At 36.0% G+C, this 16,533-nt stretch overlaps 1 protein-coding gene across 1 annotated transcript in view; it reads right to left on the reverse strand.

Annotated features, from left to right (window-relative positions):
• LOC134791284 (guanylate cyclase 32E) overlaps positions 1-5,673 on the reverse strand; it is a 107,340-nt gene extending 101,667 nt beyond the window's left edge. Inside the window, exon 1 of the mRNA XM_063762279.1 lies at positions 5,470-5,673. Within this exon, the coding sequence (XP_063618349.1) occupies positions 5,470-5,556 (87 nt within the window). The 5' untranslated portion in view covers positions 5,557-5,673. The remainder of the gene's footprint in view (positions 1-5,469) is intronic.
• Positions 5,674-16,533: the final 10,860 nt, after the last annotated feature.

Below are 16,533 nucleotides of genomic sequence, written 5' to 3' on the forward strand. Positions count from 1 at the left end.
GTTTAGCGAACAAATTACATCTTACTAAGTCAATTTAATTCTCCGCGCGTAAGCTCAAGCAGCTCAGCAGCAAGCAGATGTGTAAACAAATGAGTAGCAAATAAGGGTTGATTATAATCTGTAAACGTAACTTAAGTTTGTTAGGGTTCCGTACCCAAAAGGTAAAACGGGACCCTATTACTAAGACTTCGCTGTCCGTCCGTCCGTCCGTCTGTCTGTCATCAGGCTGTATCTCACGAACCGTGATAGCTAGACAGTTGAAATTTTCACAGGTTCTGTTGCCGCTATAACAACAAATACTAAAAACAGAATAAAATAAAGATTTAAATGGGGCTCCCATACAACAAACGTGATTTTTGACCAAAGTTAAGCAACGTCGGGCGTGGTCAGTACTTGGATGGGTGACCGTTTTATTTTTGCATTTTTTTTCCGTTTTTTTTTTTCATTATGGTACGGAACCCTTCGTGCGCGAGTCCGACTCGCACTTGCCCGGTTTATTACCGTTATTGTAACGTAGCTATTTGTATGGAAAATAGTGTCAGACAGATAACAGTTCGTCAAATTGTATAGTGGGTAAAGTGGCCCAGAGATTACCAGTTCGCCGGACGATATCAGCCTGTCAGTTGTTCGGAGCTGTCAAATTTTGCTTTTAACTGACAGGCCGATATCGTCCGGCGGACTGGTAATCAGTATGGGCCCCTTTAAAAATGCTATCTAGATCTCAATTCGCTTGTATTCGTCGTGTTTTATTTACCGCCACTCGTTTCGAATTTCCTATTTGTCGCTCTTGTATCGTAATGTGCTAATACAAGATCGGTCTCGGATCGGTATGACGACCGGTCTGGCCTAGTGGGTAGTGACCCTGCCTGTGAAGCCGATGGTCCTGGGTTCGAATCCCAGCAAGGGCATTTATTTGTGTGATGACACAGATATTTGTTCCTGAGTCATGGTTGTTTTCTATGTATTTAAGTATTTATATATTATATATATCGATATATCGTTGTCTGAGTACCCACAACACAAGCCTTCTTGAGCTTATTGTGGGACTTAGTCAATCTGTGTATAAGAATGTCCTATATAAAAAAAAGATCGTGAAAATCTTGAACATGTAGTGTTCGCTACCACCACGTTTTGTACGAGTCAACAAAAATAATGCTAGAGTCAGACCGAGATAAGTCTGCCTACTACTACTGTTTTTGATGGCACACGCAGTGCGAGTGTTATTTAAATCGACAAACTTCTATGAAATTATGACGTAGGTATAAATAACACTTGAACTGCGTGTACTATCAAAACCGTTGCAGACTAACCTTGATCTAACTCTATTTCTACTCTATACAACCTAAATAACTAAACTAAACCGGGTAAGTATCTCGGTATTCTCGGTAGATGAACGTATAGAATAAAGAACATCAATGAGCTTATTTTTCAAAAAAATGCTCTTTGATGTACCTATTTTGGTCTATCCTTTGGTTTTTGTACTCTTGGCCGCAGCGAGACGTGATTGTTCAAATACAATATAACTAAGGCGTTTCGTGATAAAGTTATTATATTTGAGTCGGGAGGCCATAAAGTATGCGATTATAGTTTGGTATACGAAGAAAACTTTTTTTCTAGTCGTCCACAAAATTGGTTGAATTAACCTTAATTCAACCATTAAAGCCGACGACTAGAAAAAAGTTTTAAATAAATCTCAGTATCGCTTTCATCTTTCATTAGTCCGAATCTAATAAACTATAAGCACTGAAATACTCTTACTTTGACCAAAATTAAGGTGAAATTAAGTAATACGAGTATTTCAACAACACTAGATCGCGATCGCGAGAAAAGCAAGATTAAGGGTCAGTTGCGCCAAACCGTCTGTCACCGTTAAAGTGGTCGCTAAATTTTATTGTATGGGAATATTCATAGTTCTCTGCTGAGTGATGTTGATCAGCCTGTCAAGTGTGGTTGGTGCAACCCGCCTTAAGTGCACTCATCGTAATATCTAGGCATTAAGGCACTTCACACCACTTTCAAGATTATCCCCGACAGACACTATACAAGCTCAAGTAAAATTATTTTTATGAAAGCTAACACTAGCAACTATGTTCTACTAGCAGCCATGCTGAAATAGACTTTATGTGAATCACAGAAGGTCAATAATTGGAATACGTGTTAATATAAGAAATAGGCCAACGTACGAGCAGCCTCGAGAAAATTTCCGATGCATAAATCAAAGTGGCCAAGTTTTATATTTTTATTAGGTCAGTAACTACTTAGTAACTCAGTAACTTTTAAAATGGGACACTAGGGGAAGATGGTCTGAGAAGACCTTCCCTATTATCTTTTAATACCATGATAATGGCAGCATAAAAGCCAAGGACGGACTGAGTAAAGGCCATTATTTGATCTAAATTAATTTTATGATACGGCGTTATATTTCAAAATAAACAACATTAAACGATTCAAATCATGCTCATTTGAAATAGGGCTTATATTTTTTCCGGGTATTTTTTTAGCCGCGGAGATATTTCCGATTACGCGGACTATTTAGGTCTTGACTCTGTAGAGGTAGGTTGAGGACGTGCTCGAAACGATCGGAAATTAAAAATAAAGAAAAGTGCAGTTCAGTAATAATTGAATTTAGAAACCGTGCTCACTAGAAAATAACATAATAATAATATGCGAAAGGTAAAATTCAGTTGAAATTTTCCGCTTTTACCTGTTGTTATTATTCAAAATTGCATTTTCGTTTCATGTTTCACGTCGCTATGTAGGTCATAGTTAGGTTAATTGACTCCGAATACCGGTATTGGCAAAACTTTAAACGAATACCTATTTTTACAAAAGAAGGGGAATACCGGTACAGATCTGTTCTTGACAGATCTGATGTAGTACAGCGCGCTGTTGTTTTGTGCGATAAACGCAGTGTTGAACTGTTGAACGCATAACAGAATGCATGAAAAATGACAATGCGCTTACCGCTGCGTTTACAATGTAATTTTTCCTACATTCCGTTGATCACATGCGTTCAACGCTGCGGGCGTGTGTGCGTATTATATTATATTTCAAGAATTGCTCGTGTTTAAAGGTACAAGATAGGACATTCTTACACAGATTGACTAAGTCCCACTGTTATTAGTTTCTACACAATGAAAGTATGTAGGTGTAATCTTAAAAACCTCATGACAAAGAATTGTTTGTAAGTATTGTCTAATAAATCTAACAATAAACCTATTATTTGAGAATATTCCATTGTAAAATTGCTTTGATAAAATGAAAAGCGGGCTTTTAATATTTTTTTTCACCACACCAGCTGGTAAAGGCCCTTTTGATTGTTCAAAAACTAATGAGAAACTTGCATTTTATCCACATGTGTGGCAAAGTAATCAAATGCAAATTTTGAGTTGTGTGATTTCGAATAATAAATATTTTATATCATTCATTTTGAATTGATTTGGTTTCAATTTGTAATTTGATATTTTAGTTAGTAGGTATTTTCCTTACGTTGTTGGTGTGGTGAAAAATTTTGCGTTTCACTCGGTGGCAAAATTTGTTTAACCGAGTGAAACACAACGCTCAAGATTCCACTTTTAAAACCAGTGTCGCTAAGCTCGTGGAAAAATTTTGGAATCTTTCGCTTAGCTTGATTGGCTATCAAACATTATTAGCACGAGAGGTTAAACAACAAACAAAGAACTATTTGACAATCAAAATTACCTACATAATGCACTTGTTTTTGAAAGCGAATTTTGCGCCGAGACTGGCTTGTTTTATTTTCAGATTAAGCCTAATCATAAAAAACATAAAATGTAGTGATAACTAGAGATGCCCCGAATAGTGGTTTTGGCCGAATACCGAATATTCGGCATGACATGCGAACATTTTGAGTCACAATTATTATGAAATCTGTTAGCCAACAAAGCACAACGTTTACTAAGATGTATTTTTTGTTGAACGGAATTAATGGCTGTAGTTATAATCAATTAAATCAGACCCATGATAAAAATAAAATATTTTGTAATCAACAAATGCTCAAAAACGTGCCTAATTATTTAACTTCTTTCCAAGAATACATTTTAAATATTAAAATATAAAATAATACACCTAGTTTTTGGTTATTTTTATGTGTATTTTTACCTTTTTAGGTAGGTGCAACAGATATTCGGTATTCGGCAGAATAGTAGACATTTAGGCAACATTCGGCCGAATACCGAATATTCGGCAAAGTGGCCGAATAGGCCGAATACCGAATAGTTGCCGAGTATTCGTGGCATCTCTAGTGATTACTAGGTGGTAGTAACTATTTTCCTCCAAAATTAAATCTGAGTAAATATGCACTGAATTATAGTGTGGTTTACATATTATTGTACCGCAATATTAGATATCATAGCAACCGTAGCATTTCGGAAGAAAAAGTTAACTATCACTACTTTTGAGGTTAAAAAATTCTTTTCACGCCACTGTTCGGAAATGTGGCAATAGATGGTCTAAAACCAAGCTGGAAAGTATATTGCCTACTTTCCATGTAGTGTACTGTAGCACCTGGACCACCACTACTACAATGTTTCATTGTTATCATCATCTGTCATTGGTGACGGTTCGCTACAGCAATGAGTATCATTTAAAACATAAAAATCAATAAAAGGTCTTTTTTGTTGCAACTTTTTCCTTCGAGAACAAAATTAGGTTATTTATAGGACCCATTTCTTGTTTAAAAAAAAAGGAAATGTCAAAACCATTCAGTTCATTTTTTTTTACAATTATCCATTCAGTTCACGCTTAAGGCGTTTTTTACTTTTGTAGCTGTTGGTGTTTTTTTTTTTAGTTTAGAGTCGGATTGAAGCAAATAACAGAAAAACGCCTCTTAAAAATGATAAATAAAGTAAAAAAAGGCGGGATCTGAAAATACTAACCCCCTTATTCATAAACGTTTACTAAAGTTGACAAGCCGATAATAATCGTTTGTCCCTTTCCATCATACCAATACGTCGGAAAGGGACAAACGATTATTACCGGCTTGTCAACTTTAGTAGACGCTTATGAATAAGGGGGTTACTGATTTGGATAGTGTAAATTGTGTTTGACTAAAAAATACAAGAAACACGTGTTACGCTCGCTATAAAAATGAGTTCTTCTATAGTGAAGAAAATGATATTCTTACGCTGACGCCTACCGAAATTCAAGAGACAGCACAGGCAGTGGCTAGTAATTTTCTACCAGAGAAATCGCGGGCTAGTACTTATAGTTATGCAAATGTTTTCTTATTTCCTCGCAGTAGTCGTGAAAAGCACTATGTAATGCCTCGGCCGGAAACGCTAAAGATGGACTCGTATTATTTGAGTACCTCCACTAACGTGTCGGCCCTCAAAAGCACTCGTCCATCTTTTAGCGGTTTTCCGTCCTCTCCTACAATGTACTATATCTTTAAAAAATCGGGTATAGTAACTAAACCTAGTCTAAGGAATGATAAATTATCGAAAATACCTTGATAGCGTCCTTCTGTTGCGCCGCGACCCCTTCACCAGCCACAATGGCGAACTTATTCCAGTTGAAAGCCTTTAGCAGGGCCATGACGGACTTGCTGATCTTGAAGGCCGGGGGCAGGGTCCGCGCGAACGTGACGCCGAGGCTTACGCGCGCTTCACGGTCAGTTGCTTTGTCGTCCCGCTTTGGACTGTCATCAGCGCATTTCTGTAACAAATATATAAAACTTAATAAATTCTGCCAACGATATTATTAAAAAAAATCGGACAAGTGCGAGTCGGACTCGCCCACCGAGGGTTCCGTACCCAAAGGGTAAAAATCGGACCCTATTACTAAGACTCCGCTGTCCGTCCGTCCGTCCGTCTGTCACCAGGCTGTATCTCATGAACCGTGAAAGTACGTACGTACGTACAAAGTACGGAACCCTCGGTGGGCGAGTCCGACTCGCACTTGTCCGATTTTTTAGTATTTATTGTTATAGCGGCAACAGAAATACATCATCTGTGAAAATTTCAACTGTCAGCTATCACGGTTCATGAGATACAGCCTGGTGTCAGACAGACAGACAGACGGACAGACGGACAGTGGAGTCTTAGTAATAGGGTCCCGTTTTACCCTTTGGGTACGGAACTCTAAAAACACCCAACGGCATTTGCCGTTGCCATCGGCAACGCACTTACAACCTCTCTGGTGTTGCGGGTGACCATGGGCGATGTTAACAGCTTACCACTAGGCGATTCGTGTTACGTTTGCCTCCTATATCATTAAAAAAACACATATTAATTTTCCTATTGTACTTGATATCCCCAAAGAATTGAACTCGTCAAAACGAATCATGAGTCCAATCTCGATCGGTCTAAGTAATAGTAGCCAGTTAGCCACCGAAGAGTTAGAGTAAATCGTCAATTACTGGCCACTGGTTAGTAACTGGCCACCTTATACTAAAATAAATTCTATTCATAGGTGAATAGAATTCATTTTTAGTATAAGGTGGCCAGTGAATGGTGAATTACCCTCTACCTAATGTCCATTTTCTGGCTCCAATCAGCTTGATGGTATTACTAAGTCATTGTATTGCCTTCTGTATAATAGTGTAAACTCCATATTACGTCACTCGATATAACGTTTCACTCCCTATAACATCCACATTTTTGGCTCTAGTTGGTTTACTTTCATTAATTTCTCTCTATTTAACGAAAATTCTCTATAACGTCAAAAAGTGTCCGGTCTCTTGAGTGTCGCTATATAGAGTTTACACTGTAAGTATGTAAAGTTTTAAATCAATACGGATATTAGAAGCCTACGCTACTAGAAAAATATACTTGCAACATTTTTTTACATTGTTAGTTTAATTAAGCTTTCATATTTTTAAGCCGATTGCTGACCGTCTGTAGCAAGTTCTTTTTATTTACTTACACTTCAATGCTTTTACAATGCGTGCAATTAATTCAAATCTATGTGCAATATAATATACCTGAATAATATACACATGAATGTATGTATTTGCAATGCCAACGAGAATTTAAAACATAAAACAAAAATTCAGCCGAGAGATTGACGTCATAATTAAATTGCACAAGAGCGCTCGCTGTGTAACGAAGCAGGTAGTTATTTATTTAGGTACATTTTTTGTTGGTTTTTCCAGGAACCATTTCATGTTCAGTACAAGTTCAAATATACTTTTCTCAAACATGCAATGAAATATTGATGTTATGTTCCTTATAATAGGCTGCGAAGTATGACGTTTCAGGTGCGGCTAGGACAAAAGGTCGTTAATGGAATTTCATACACATCTTGCAGGCCTAGGCCGGCAAAGTCCTCTTTTTTAATTTTCATTTCACAGATATTTGTGACACAGCATCGTGGCATTCATCCATAAAAAAAAACTAGAGGCAGTATTTGCTTTATGGTTCGTAATGACACTGCCACTGCGCCTATAAAAAAAAAACAAAAAACAATGTTTGCTATAATTTGCAGTTTTATTTGTATAAAATCAACATGAACTTAATAAATAATACATTCAATAATTTTATAATTTTAAATTATAAATTTAACTACACAAATAAAAACATTTAAAATATTTCATCTAAACGTTAGCGGTAAAAAGGTCTACTCAAACACGCGTAGTTATATTTTTTAAATTGTTATGGAGGTAAAGTTACTAAAGTTGAAAAATATTCATTCTGTTTTATTGGATTTATGGTGCGTTGTTGATTTTTTGACTTTAATATGAGTAATATTAATTGTAATCGTAGGTGTTGGAATTGGCAGCGTAAGCAGAATTGATTTTAATAACTTGCTGCCTCTGCCGCCAAGTCAAAGACGAAGTATGTATATGGTTGCTTATGGCAATTTTATTATTTGTGAAACTAAGAAAAATGGCTTACAGTTTATTAGAAACAGTTTTGTGGCATATTTTAAATGAATGTAACTACAAACTCGTCAACACTGTGGAAATTATACTTATTTACTCCATGCATAAAGCAACGATGTATGTGAAACATGATATCAACATGAAAGACTATGTAAACTTATGTGACGAAAACGACAGTCAGGCGGATACAAGGCGAAAAAATCAAAGATACATGAAAATATACGGATAGTAAAAATACACGACTCGTGTAAAACATACGCGTGATAATGATATAGGTACGTGTTGGTTATATTTTGGGTGTAGTTTACTTTTAGTTTTTTCTATAAATAAAACTTGGGTTTCGTGGATTTTTTATTTTATTTATTTCATTGCATGTTTGAGAAAAGTACACTATACATACCTCGGCGGGAAATGGGGTTGCCCGCGCTCAGACCTATCCGGCCTCGCTTCGCTCGGCCGGCAACCCCTTTCGTCCCGGCCTCTGTAGTAATGTACTATTATTCATGTAGGCCTAGCAACAAGCACTTATGAACACACGCTTTATTTTTATGAATATATCAAACATTTAACCTCCTGAGTCCCCCTTGTCATTATTGCAGTTTTGAATTTGGAACCATCTTATATTCCATTTTAATTCAAGATTCCATTTGGATTAAATCCTATATACAGGTCTCAGGGACTCAGGAGGTTAAAATTCAAAGCAATGCTTAAAAAGCGAAACTATTTTTTCGTATTATTTCTTTTTTAACCGACTTCTTTCCCAGAAAGAGGTGGTTCTGTATTAGGTATTCGCTTTTGGCTATGTTTTTTAACCGACTTTTTTCTTAGAAGGTTTGCCTTATCTCCACTACCCAAAGGTGGTCTAGAAGACATCGCTCTTTAGTGATCGATAAGACCGCCTGTTTTCTACCCTAGTTTAATTAAAATGTTATGTTTCTTTTGATATTGGTGAGCAATAAAGAATAATTGCATTGTATTGTATTATATATTGAGACAAAGGGACAAGAAACAATTTTGTATTTGCCATTTTAGAAACTATTTTGTTAAAATATTAAGAACAGAACAATTATGTAACAACAAAGTATAAGCGTATCATTTGTAATATGGGCCTTGTTGCCTGATTTAAATTTCGAAATAAATAACATAAAAATAAATAATTTTGTCTTTGAACATGATAATTATTCTTAATTAGAGAGAAACTGAAGAAATATTTTGCTAATGAGGCATTATTTCGAGAAGTTATGAATAAAAGGGATAGGTATATTATAACAACAAAAATAATATTAATTCATATCCAATATTTGGTAGGTACCGCTACTCGCTCGGCTAGGCATTATAGAATTGGGCAAAAAAGATTGCATATTCACACACACACACACACACACACACACAGAAAGACATTTAATCAGATATACAGTTAATCTCTTTCGAATAAAAGTATGCACTAGTGTACTTTAATTTACTAGAATAATAGTACATTGTACAGTCACCTGCAATAATATCGCACGTGGGATTAATTGTTATTCGAAATGATTATTTATTTATTAGGTATATTTGATTATTGATGAGGAAATGGATATTCCGATGTAATACTATCTACTTCTTTTGTTACTTATGCTTTTTTTTGACATTTAGATTTTATTCTAGAAATTCTAGACTAGTATTTTTTTATACAATATTTTTAATGTTTGACGATCCTTCTGTGATATTCTTAGTGTTAAATTTGATATGTATAATAATCCAATTTTATTATGGAATAATATTAACATCAATAAATTGCTCTGATAATTAGATTAAGATTAATTACGATTCATAAGAGCTTGTTGCTAGGCCTACATGAATAAAGTATATTTTGATTTTTGATTATGTTACTGCTCGAAGGCCGCAAAAATAAGTGACACGGTCTTATGGCTTTATAAACAAGATCGTGTCGGATATTTTTGCGGCCTTCGAGCAGTAACATATTATTGATGGTGACTGTACAGTACATAGTACATATATCCCTGTATATATATGTAGTTTTAAGGTATTTCTGTATGGGCCACTAGTTGCCTCAAATAAAAATTTCATTAATTTATATCATGCTGAATACCACGTCCGATTGTAGAACGTCGATATTTTGTTCACAGTTTGCGTTATTTTGATTCATCTTCGGCGTGGCGAGTGGGTTAGTCAGCGTTATGGCATTTCTCTCTTGACATTATGCAAAATATTTTATAAAAAACTTAGTGTCGGACTTTTTTTTATATAGAAATCATTACCTGCTCACATTCGTTTTATATAAGTTACAAGACCCGGACCGCCCCATCATGAGTCATCCTTTAGCCATCAAAAAGATTAGGGTTCGAAATTTAACCCTTAGAGATAAGTGTCAAAGTGCTAAACCGTAAAGTATACGCCCACGGCGCCTACAGCTGTACCATCCCCCACACTGTTAACTGTACATCGGTAGACCTTATGCCTTTTATCGATGAACAGTTAGGAGTGTTGCTGTTTGTACTACGGACAAATCAACCGGGCAATCGCACCAGGAATCAGGAATGTGACACTAAATTGCACATTTACCCTTATTCCACTCGCCTACGTAGCGTTGACGAATTCATCGATCGGGTATACGGGTATATCTTTTTTTTTTATTGTAAATTTAACAGAAAAAAATACAATATTTAGTACCTTAATCTAATGTTTCGCCAAACTGTGAGACAGTTTGTTGGCGGTGCGCTCTAAACTAATCTTAAGCTAAATTACATTAATTATTAAGTGACAAGTTAAGTTATCATTAAGAACATATAAATTTACATATATGTATCTATCTATACCTAATCTATATGTATATGTATCTATCTAATTTACCTATATGTGTGTATCTATATATTATATACGCTTTTACTGGTTTTATTCTTTACTACTTAACTTCGAGATAAATTTACACATATAAATAACTTTGATGGGAATGAATAAAAAACAGCGCTGTATTTTGAGTTCGCAGCGCGCAGACAACGTGGGAGGCACTATTAGTACTAGAAAATGGAGACCTAGGGCTCCACGAAACGTTTTCTCAACTTAACTTCATTTAAAAGTCCCCATTTTAAAAACGGACTCCTACTTTTACTCAATCCGTGTGAGATTTCGGTTTCATAAAAGTATACATGAGTGTATTAAAAAGAGAAAAATAACCTTAAAACAAACAATCCATCGCCATCAGATATATCGGAGCTGCCAATGTGCTCAAATATATCTGAACACGCATTCTAAAGCCTTAACAAAAAAGGCATGTTCAGATGTTTGTGCGCACCTTGGCCGCTCCAATATAAATGGCGACTACCTAATAAAAGTTAATGATGAAGTTTGCCCACCAGAAAGTCCCAAGGGGAGCGGTGACATTGTTATTCTCTCTCTCTAATGCGATATATACCTACCTACTTAAGTAACGGGTGACCCTGATTTCGGAGGTTAATCACGTAGACTGACCTAAATCTAAATGAACATTGAACTATTTACTTTTAGTTCACTTTCTCTTTTCTTTGTCTTAGTTTCCTTATTTTAACGACCTCCTAGCCTAGTCGGTAGTGACCCTGCATCTGAAGCAGGAAGTCGCGGGTTCAAATCCTGGTAGGAGTTTTTTATAAAATAAAAAGCTACCTAGATTAGGTGCTAATTCCACGCAGACGAAGCTGCGGGCAAATGCTAGTCTATATATATTTCGTCACTGTACGAAGCAAGGATAGGTAACAGCATATACATATATATATTTGAAAGTACAAAGGCGAACTTATCTTATTATTGAAATGAGTATATAACGAAACCTTTAAATATTTTCTGACCTGAGAAAAGGTGACTCCCCGTTATTTTGTTTAACTAAATTAACCGCATTAATACAGTACTTAACAGTCTGATATTATCTATAAAACGCGTTGCTCCCTCCCTACAATCTGTCAATAGCCGCACCCAAAAGCCCCTAGTAATGACGACTCCTGATGCTGATCTATTAGTAATAGATGGAAATGTATTTATACTTCTTTAGTAGAGTCTATTATTAGTTACGGTCTTGACTGCTATGGCCTCACGTTTAAAACAAACATAGATCAATTAGAAATGTTACAAATCCGTTTTCTAAAACTACTAGTTAATAAAAAGATAAAATACAGTTGCAAATCTGACTACAGACAATTATTTAAATTATGTAAAATTTTACCAGTGGGAATAAAACTTAAATATATGTTAGCTATAAACAGTCATGGCAGCCAGGAACACAGAGATCTAGTCAAACATAGTCATAATACCAGAGCACTAACTGCGGGCAAATATGAAGTACCTAGGGTGTATAATTATTACGGCGATAGGAAACGTTTACCCTATTTACTGAATACTTTGCCCGCGGACATAGTCAAAGAGCCCAAAAAAAGTAGATTTAAAAATAGTCTAAAAAGGTATCTCCTGAATACTCTATAGGAGATGTGTTGTTACCCTACAGAGTATTCATGACATACCTACTTACCTAAGTATTTTAACTCCCAAATGTAAACCTATTATAATATTTAAATTTTATTAAGTATAGTATAGTGAGACTCCACAGTCAAACTAAATGTAGTTTTGTGGAGCATTGTCCTTACAAAAAAGTTGTAACTTCTTGTATAATAAATAACTATAATAAAAATAAAATAGTTGCACCTATCTGACGAAGCCTACATTGTGGATTTGATTTTGTCAATAGGCTAGATGACAAATTTTCATTTATGGTATCAATCGATCAGGTTTGTTTTTAGGATCAAATGTCTATATGGGACCCATTGCATTAAAGCAATACAAAAGACATAAATGATAGTCAAAGTCCGACAGTCGTACTTCACTCGCGAAATGCTCCTAACAAAACGATAAGTGAACGTGACGTCAAGGTCACTGAGAGTGCATCTTGGAGTATGGACAAAATAAGAAAATTGCGTTTTTGTCGATGAAATATTGCGTTTATGTATATAGTAGCTATACCTACAATATTTTTTGGATAAAATGTAAGGAATCGAATGGTATCCTTACTTGCCTTTTTGGAAGTTAAAAAAAAACGAATATTTTGAGACTAGGTCCTGTATTTTTGTATTATTTCCATATATTATTTTAATATCCACATTATTGTGATAAATTGTTCATTTGCTCTCTATTTTACTAGATTTTGTTATAAAATTCAACATGTGTCATCATCCCTATAATTTATATTGCTTACTTTTATAATAAACTCATTTTAATAGTTTCAACATTTCGGCGAACCGAACTTCATCATTTACCCGCAGCGTCTGCTGCCTTACGGTCACTTGCACCATTCCACTAACCCGGGGTTAGGGAATGCAAATCGGTTATTTTCGGTTATTTTTTGTATGGAAATTATCGGTTATTAACCGAAACCGCGGTTATTTCCATACAAAAAATAACCGATTTGCATTCCCTACCCGGGGTTAAGCGGTTAAACCGTTAACCCAGTGTCAAATTCCATCCAGTTGGGTCCATTTCGTGATGTACACTTATTGATATCTTATTTCCTTGCTGTTGTTGTCTGTACATGTTCGTACATGTTTTGTGAACGTCACGAATAAATATCTTTTATCTTTTTTATCTTATCTTATCTTAAATTGTACTGGTACCCATGGTAACTCCAGGTTTAACGGGTTAAAACCGGATTAGTGGAATGGTGCAAGAAATAAATCAACTGACCGTTACGTGCCACCTTAGAGACACACAATTTATGGTGACATTGATGACCTTAAACCTTTTTTTTTGTCGATGCGGGAATGCCGTTACGCATCGTCCCCCTGGCCCCGAGATGGACCCATTATGGGGGGTATGTGGGACTCTCTTTTCAATTGTGAAAAGAGGGGAGGAGCCTACCCACTAAACCCACACCGGCGTTTCCCACAAACTGCCTTATTCGAACTTCAAGATATTCACAAGAGACGACACGTACTAGATCCGTTCTAGATACGTTATAGTTTAGATATCAACTAGTTCTCTTTTGCAGCGCAATTCGGGCAACCAATCGTTACCAATGTCACTTTTACGTTAGATAGAGTAAGATATCTTTTAGATGTGAATTGGATCTCTAAGTCATATCAAAGACATATGAAACTTCGTATAAGATGAATAAAGTCTAAGGAAAAAACGTGCCTCGGAAATCAAGAAAAAGTCATTCTCGGATAGATGGCGCACACACCTCTGGCCTATGCTCGGCTAGATGGCGTGACGACACCGTTTCATATTTAACAATTTTAACACATAGATATCAGTGAATGAACATGGGTCAAAATGACATAAAAATAATAAAATCATTTATCCATATATATACATTTTTTTGAGAATTTTATACGTTTTCATTTTGAGTTTTAGTCGTGTGTCGATAGATGGCAGTAAATTTACTGTGACTACAAAATTCACTATATCAGGACCCCTCTATACTATCTATTCTCTTTGGTCATATCCTGTGGAAATCGTTCAACAGTATCTCCAGAATCGCGCAAATGTCAAATTTTTTTTAAAACGGAAGCTACTCATGTATGTATGTAACTTTTAGTAGAAGAGCGGGCCGCAAAATTTCTAACCGACTTGATACCACGATGAAATACACAATGGTTTCCCATAAAAGTGATGCTAAGTCCGAATTCGATAGTCTGCCACGGCGGAACTTGCCGAAAGTACGAAAAAGAAGGCCACTTCCGGTGCGAAAAAAGGGGCTGATTTAACCCATCTGATACCGAAATAATAGTTATGGCAGCAGTTAGAAATTTACATGTAGACACAGAAAAGCGAAATCTGCCAGTATTTATTTTGCCGGAAGTGCTTGGCAGACGCTCTCAAAGGTGGCCACCGGGACCCCTATTTTAACCCATCTGATACTACCATGAAACCAATTCCAGTCGGTAGATATGAACCCTCATGTCAGGAATATATAAGTCTGCCAAGGCTTTTCCTGCCGAAACACCTTGGCAGACGAGATTATGTAAGCAAGGTCGCCATCGGTTACCCTACACTAACCCATCTGATACCACCATGAAACCAATTCCAGTCGGTAGGTATGAACCCCCAGTTTAGGAATATATAAGTCTGCCAAGGTTTTTCCTGCCGAAACACCTTGGCAGACGAGATTATAAGCAAGATGACCATCGGTTACCGTACACTAACCCATCTGATACCGCCATGAAACCAATTCCAGTCGGTAGGTATGAACCCTCATTTCAGGAATATATAAGTCTGCCAAGGCTTTTCCTGCCGAAACACCTTGGCAGACGAGATTATGTTAGCAAGGTGTACATCAGTTACCCTACATTAACTCATCTGATACCACCATGAAACCAATTCCAGTCGGTAGGTATGAACCCTCATTTCAGGAATATATAAGTCTGCCAAGGCCTTTCCTGCCGAAACTCCTTGACAGACGAGATTATGTAAGCAACATCCGCATCCGTGGGACCCGTATACGTAATTACTGTAGGCTTATTTATTACTTTATGCTTATAATATATTTGTATATGATTATGTTGTAATAAAATATATTTATAAATTATTAATATACAAAATATTAGGCATTCATTACCTGCTTACGGCAGTAGTAGGGATTAGTGGGCGAGTTCTGGCTCACTGAGCCAGACCAACAGTCCCTCCCCCTTTTTTTCCCTTGTTGGAGCCTTTCAACCTTGCCTTGGACCCAACTTAATGTCATCGTAGTTCGAATCTAACCTAATCTATTTTTTGTTACTTTTAGAATATTTCAATTACATACCTACTTTTGCAAAGTTAAATGTTGAAATCTCTATTTTGCACAATGGAATTTTAATGTGACTTTAATGTATGTGCAATCTACTTAGAAACTGGGTTTAGAAATATAAAAACACACATTTTATATAGGATAAGTTTATTCAAGTAATATTCTGAACATACGAGATATAGTAACATCATTACTTATTCTGTGTACAGTGGAGAAAACATGAACGAAACCATGCAATTTGACATTTTTCGTTTTAAAATAAAGATAAACTATACAGTATTTGCCACAAACCGATGTAAAAAAAAACTTTACAGTTGTTGATTACAATACCATATCATACAACACCATTTACATCAATATAAATGGCTATCCAATGTCAGCCAGGTTTAAAATCCGGATCTAAATTGATAATAAGCAATTTAAACAGGTGAACAGGTAGCTGAACAAACATTGGCATTTTGTTGGCTGCAAATACATTCGATTCCACGCCTATATTCATTTTACTCATATAGTGTTTAATTTCTTGTGTATTTATCTTGAGTTATATTACACTTGTGATGGAATAAGTCATTGTCTGTTTTATTTATCTAGTAATTAACTGTTGTAATCGACACTTACATCCCGATTTTTATTGATTTCTTTAACGTTAATGCAAACTCGGCATAACTAAACCATTAAGCGTTGCTGTTAACGCTGTATCAAAACGATCTTCTAGCCTTATTGTCATTAGCTTCGCAAAATAAGTACTTAGTATTTGGCGATATAATGGAGTTTTTATTTTATTAACATGTTGGTGGCAAACAAGCACACCGCCCGTCTGATGGTAAGCGGTTACCGTAGCCTGTGATGTCAGTAACTGTGATGTCGACAAGTGTCGCACCTGCCACCGTAGTGAAATAGGGGCCAGGAGTTAAGTCAAAAGCTAGTAAACAGTAATCTCCTC

This window comes from Cydia splendana, chromosome 6 (genome assembly GCF_910591565.1).
Source record: "Cydia splendana chromosome 6, ilCydSple1.2, whole genome shotgun sequence".
In the NCBI taxonomy this organism is placed as follows: Eukaryota; Metazoa; Arthropoda; class Insecta; order Lepidoptera; family Tortricidae; genus Cydia; species Cydia splendana.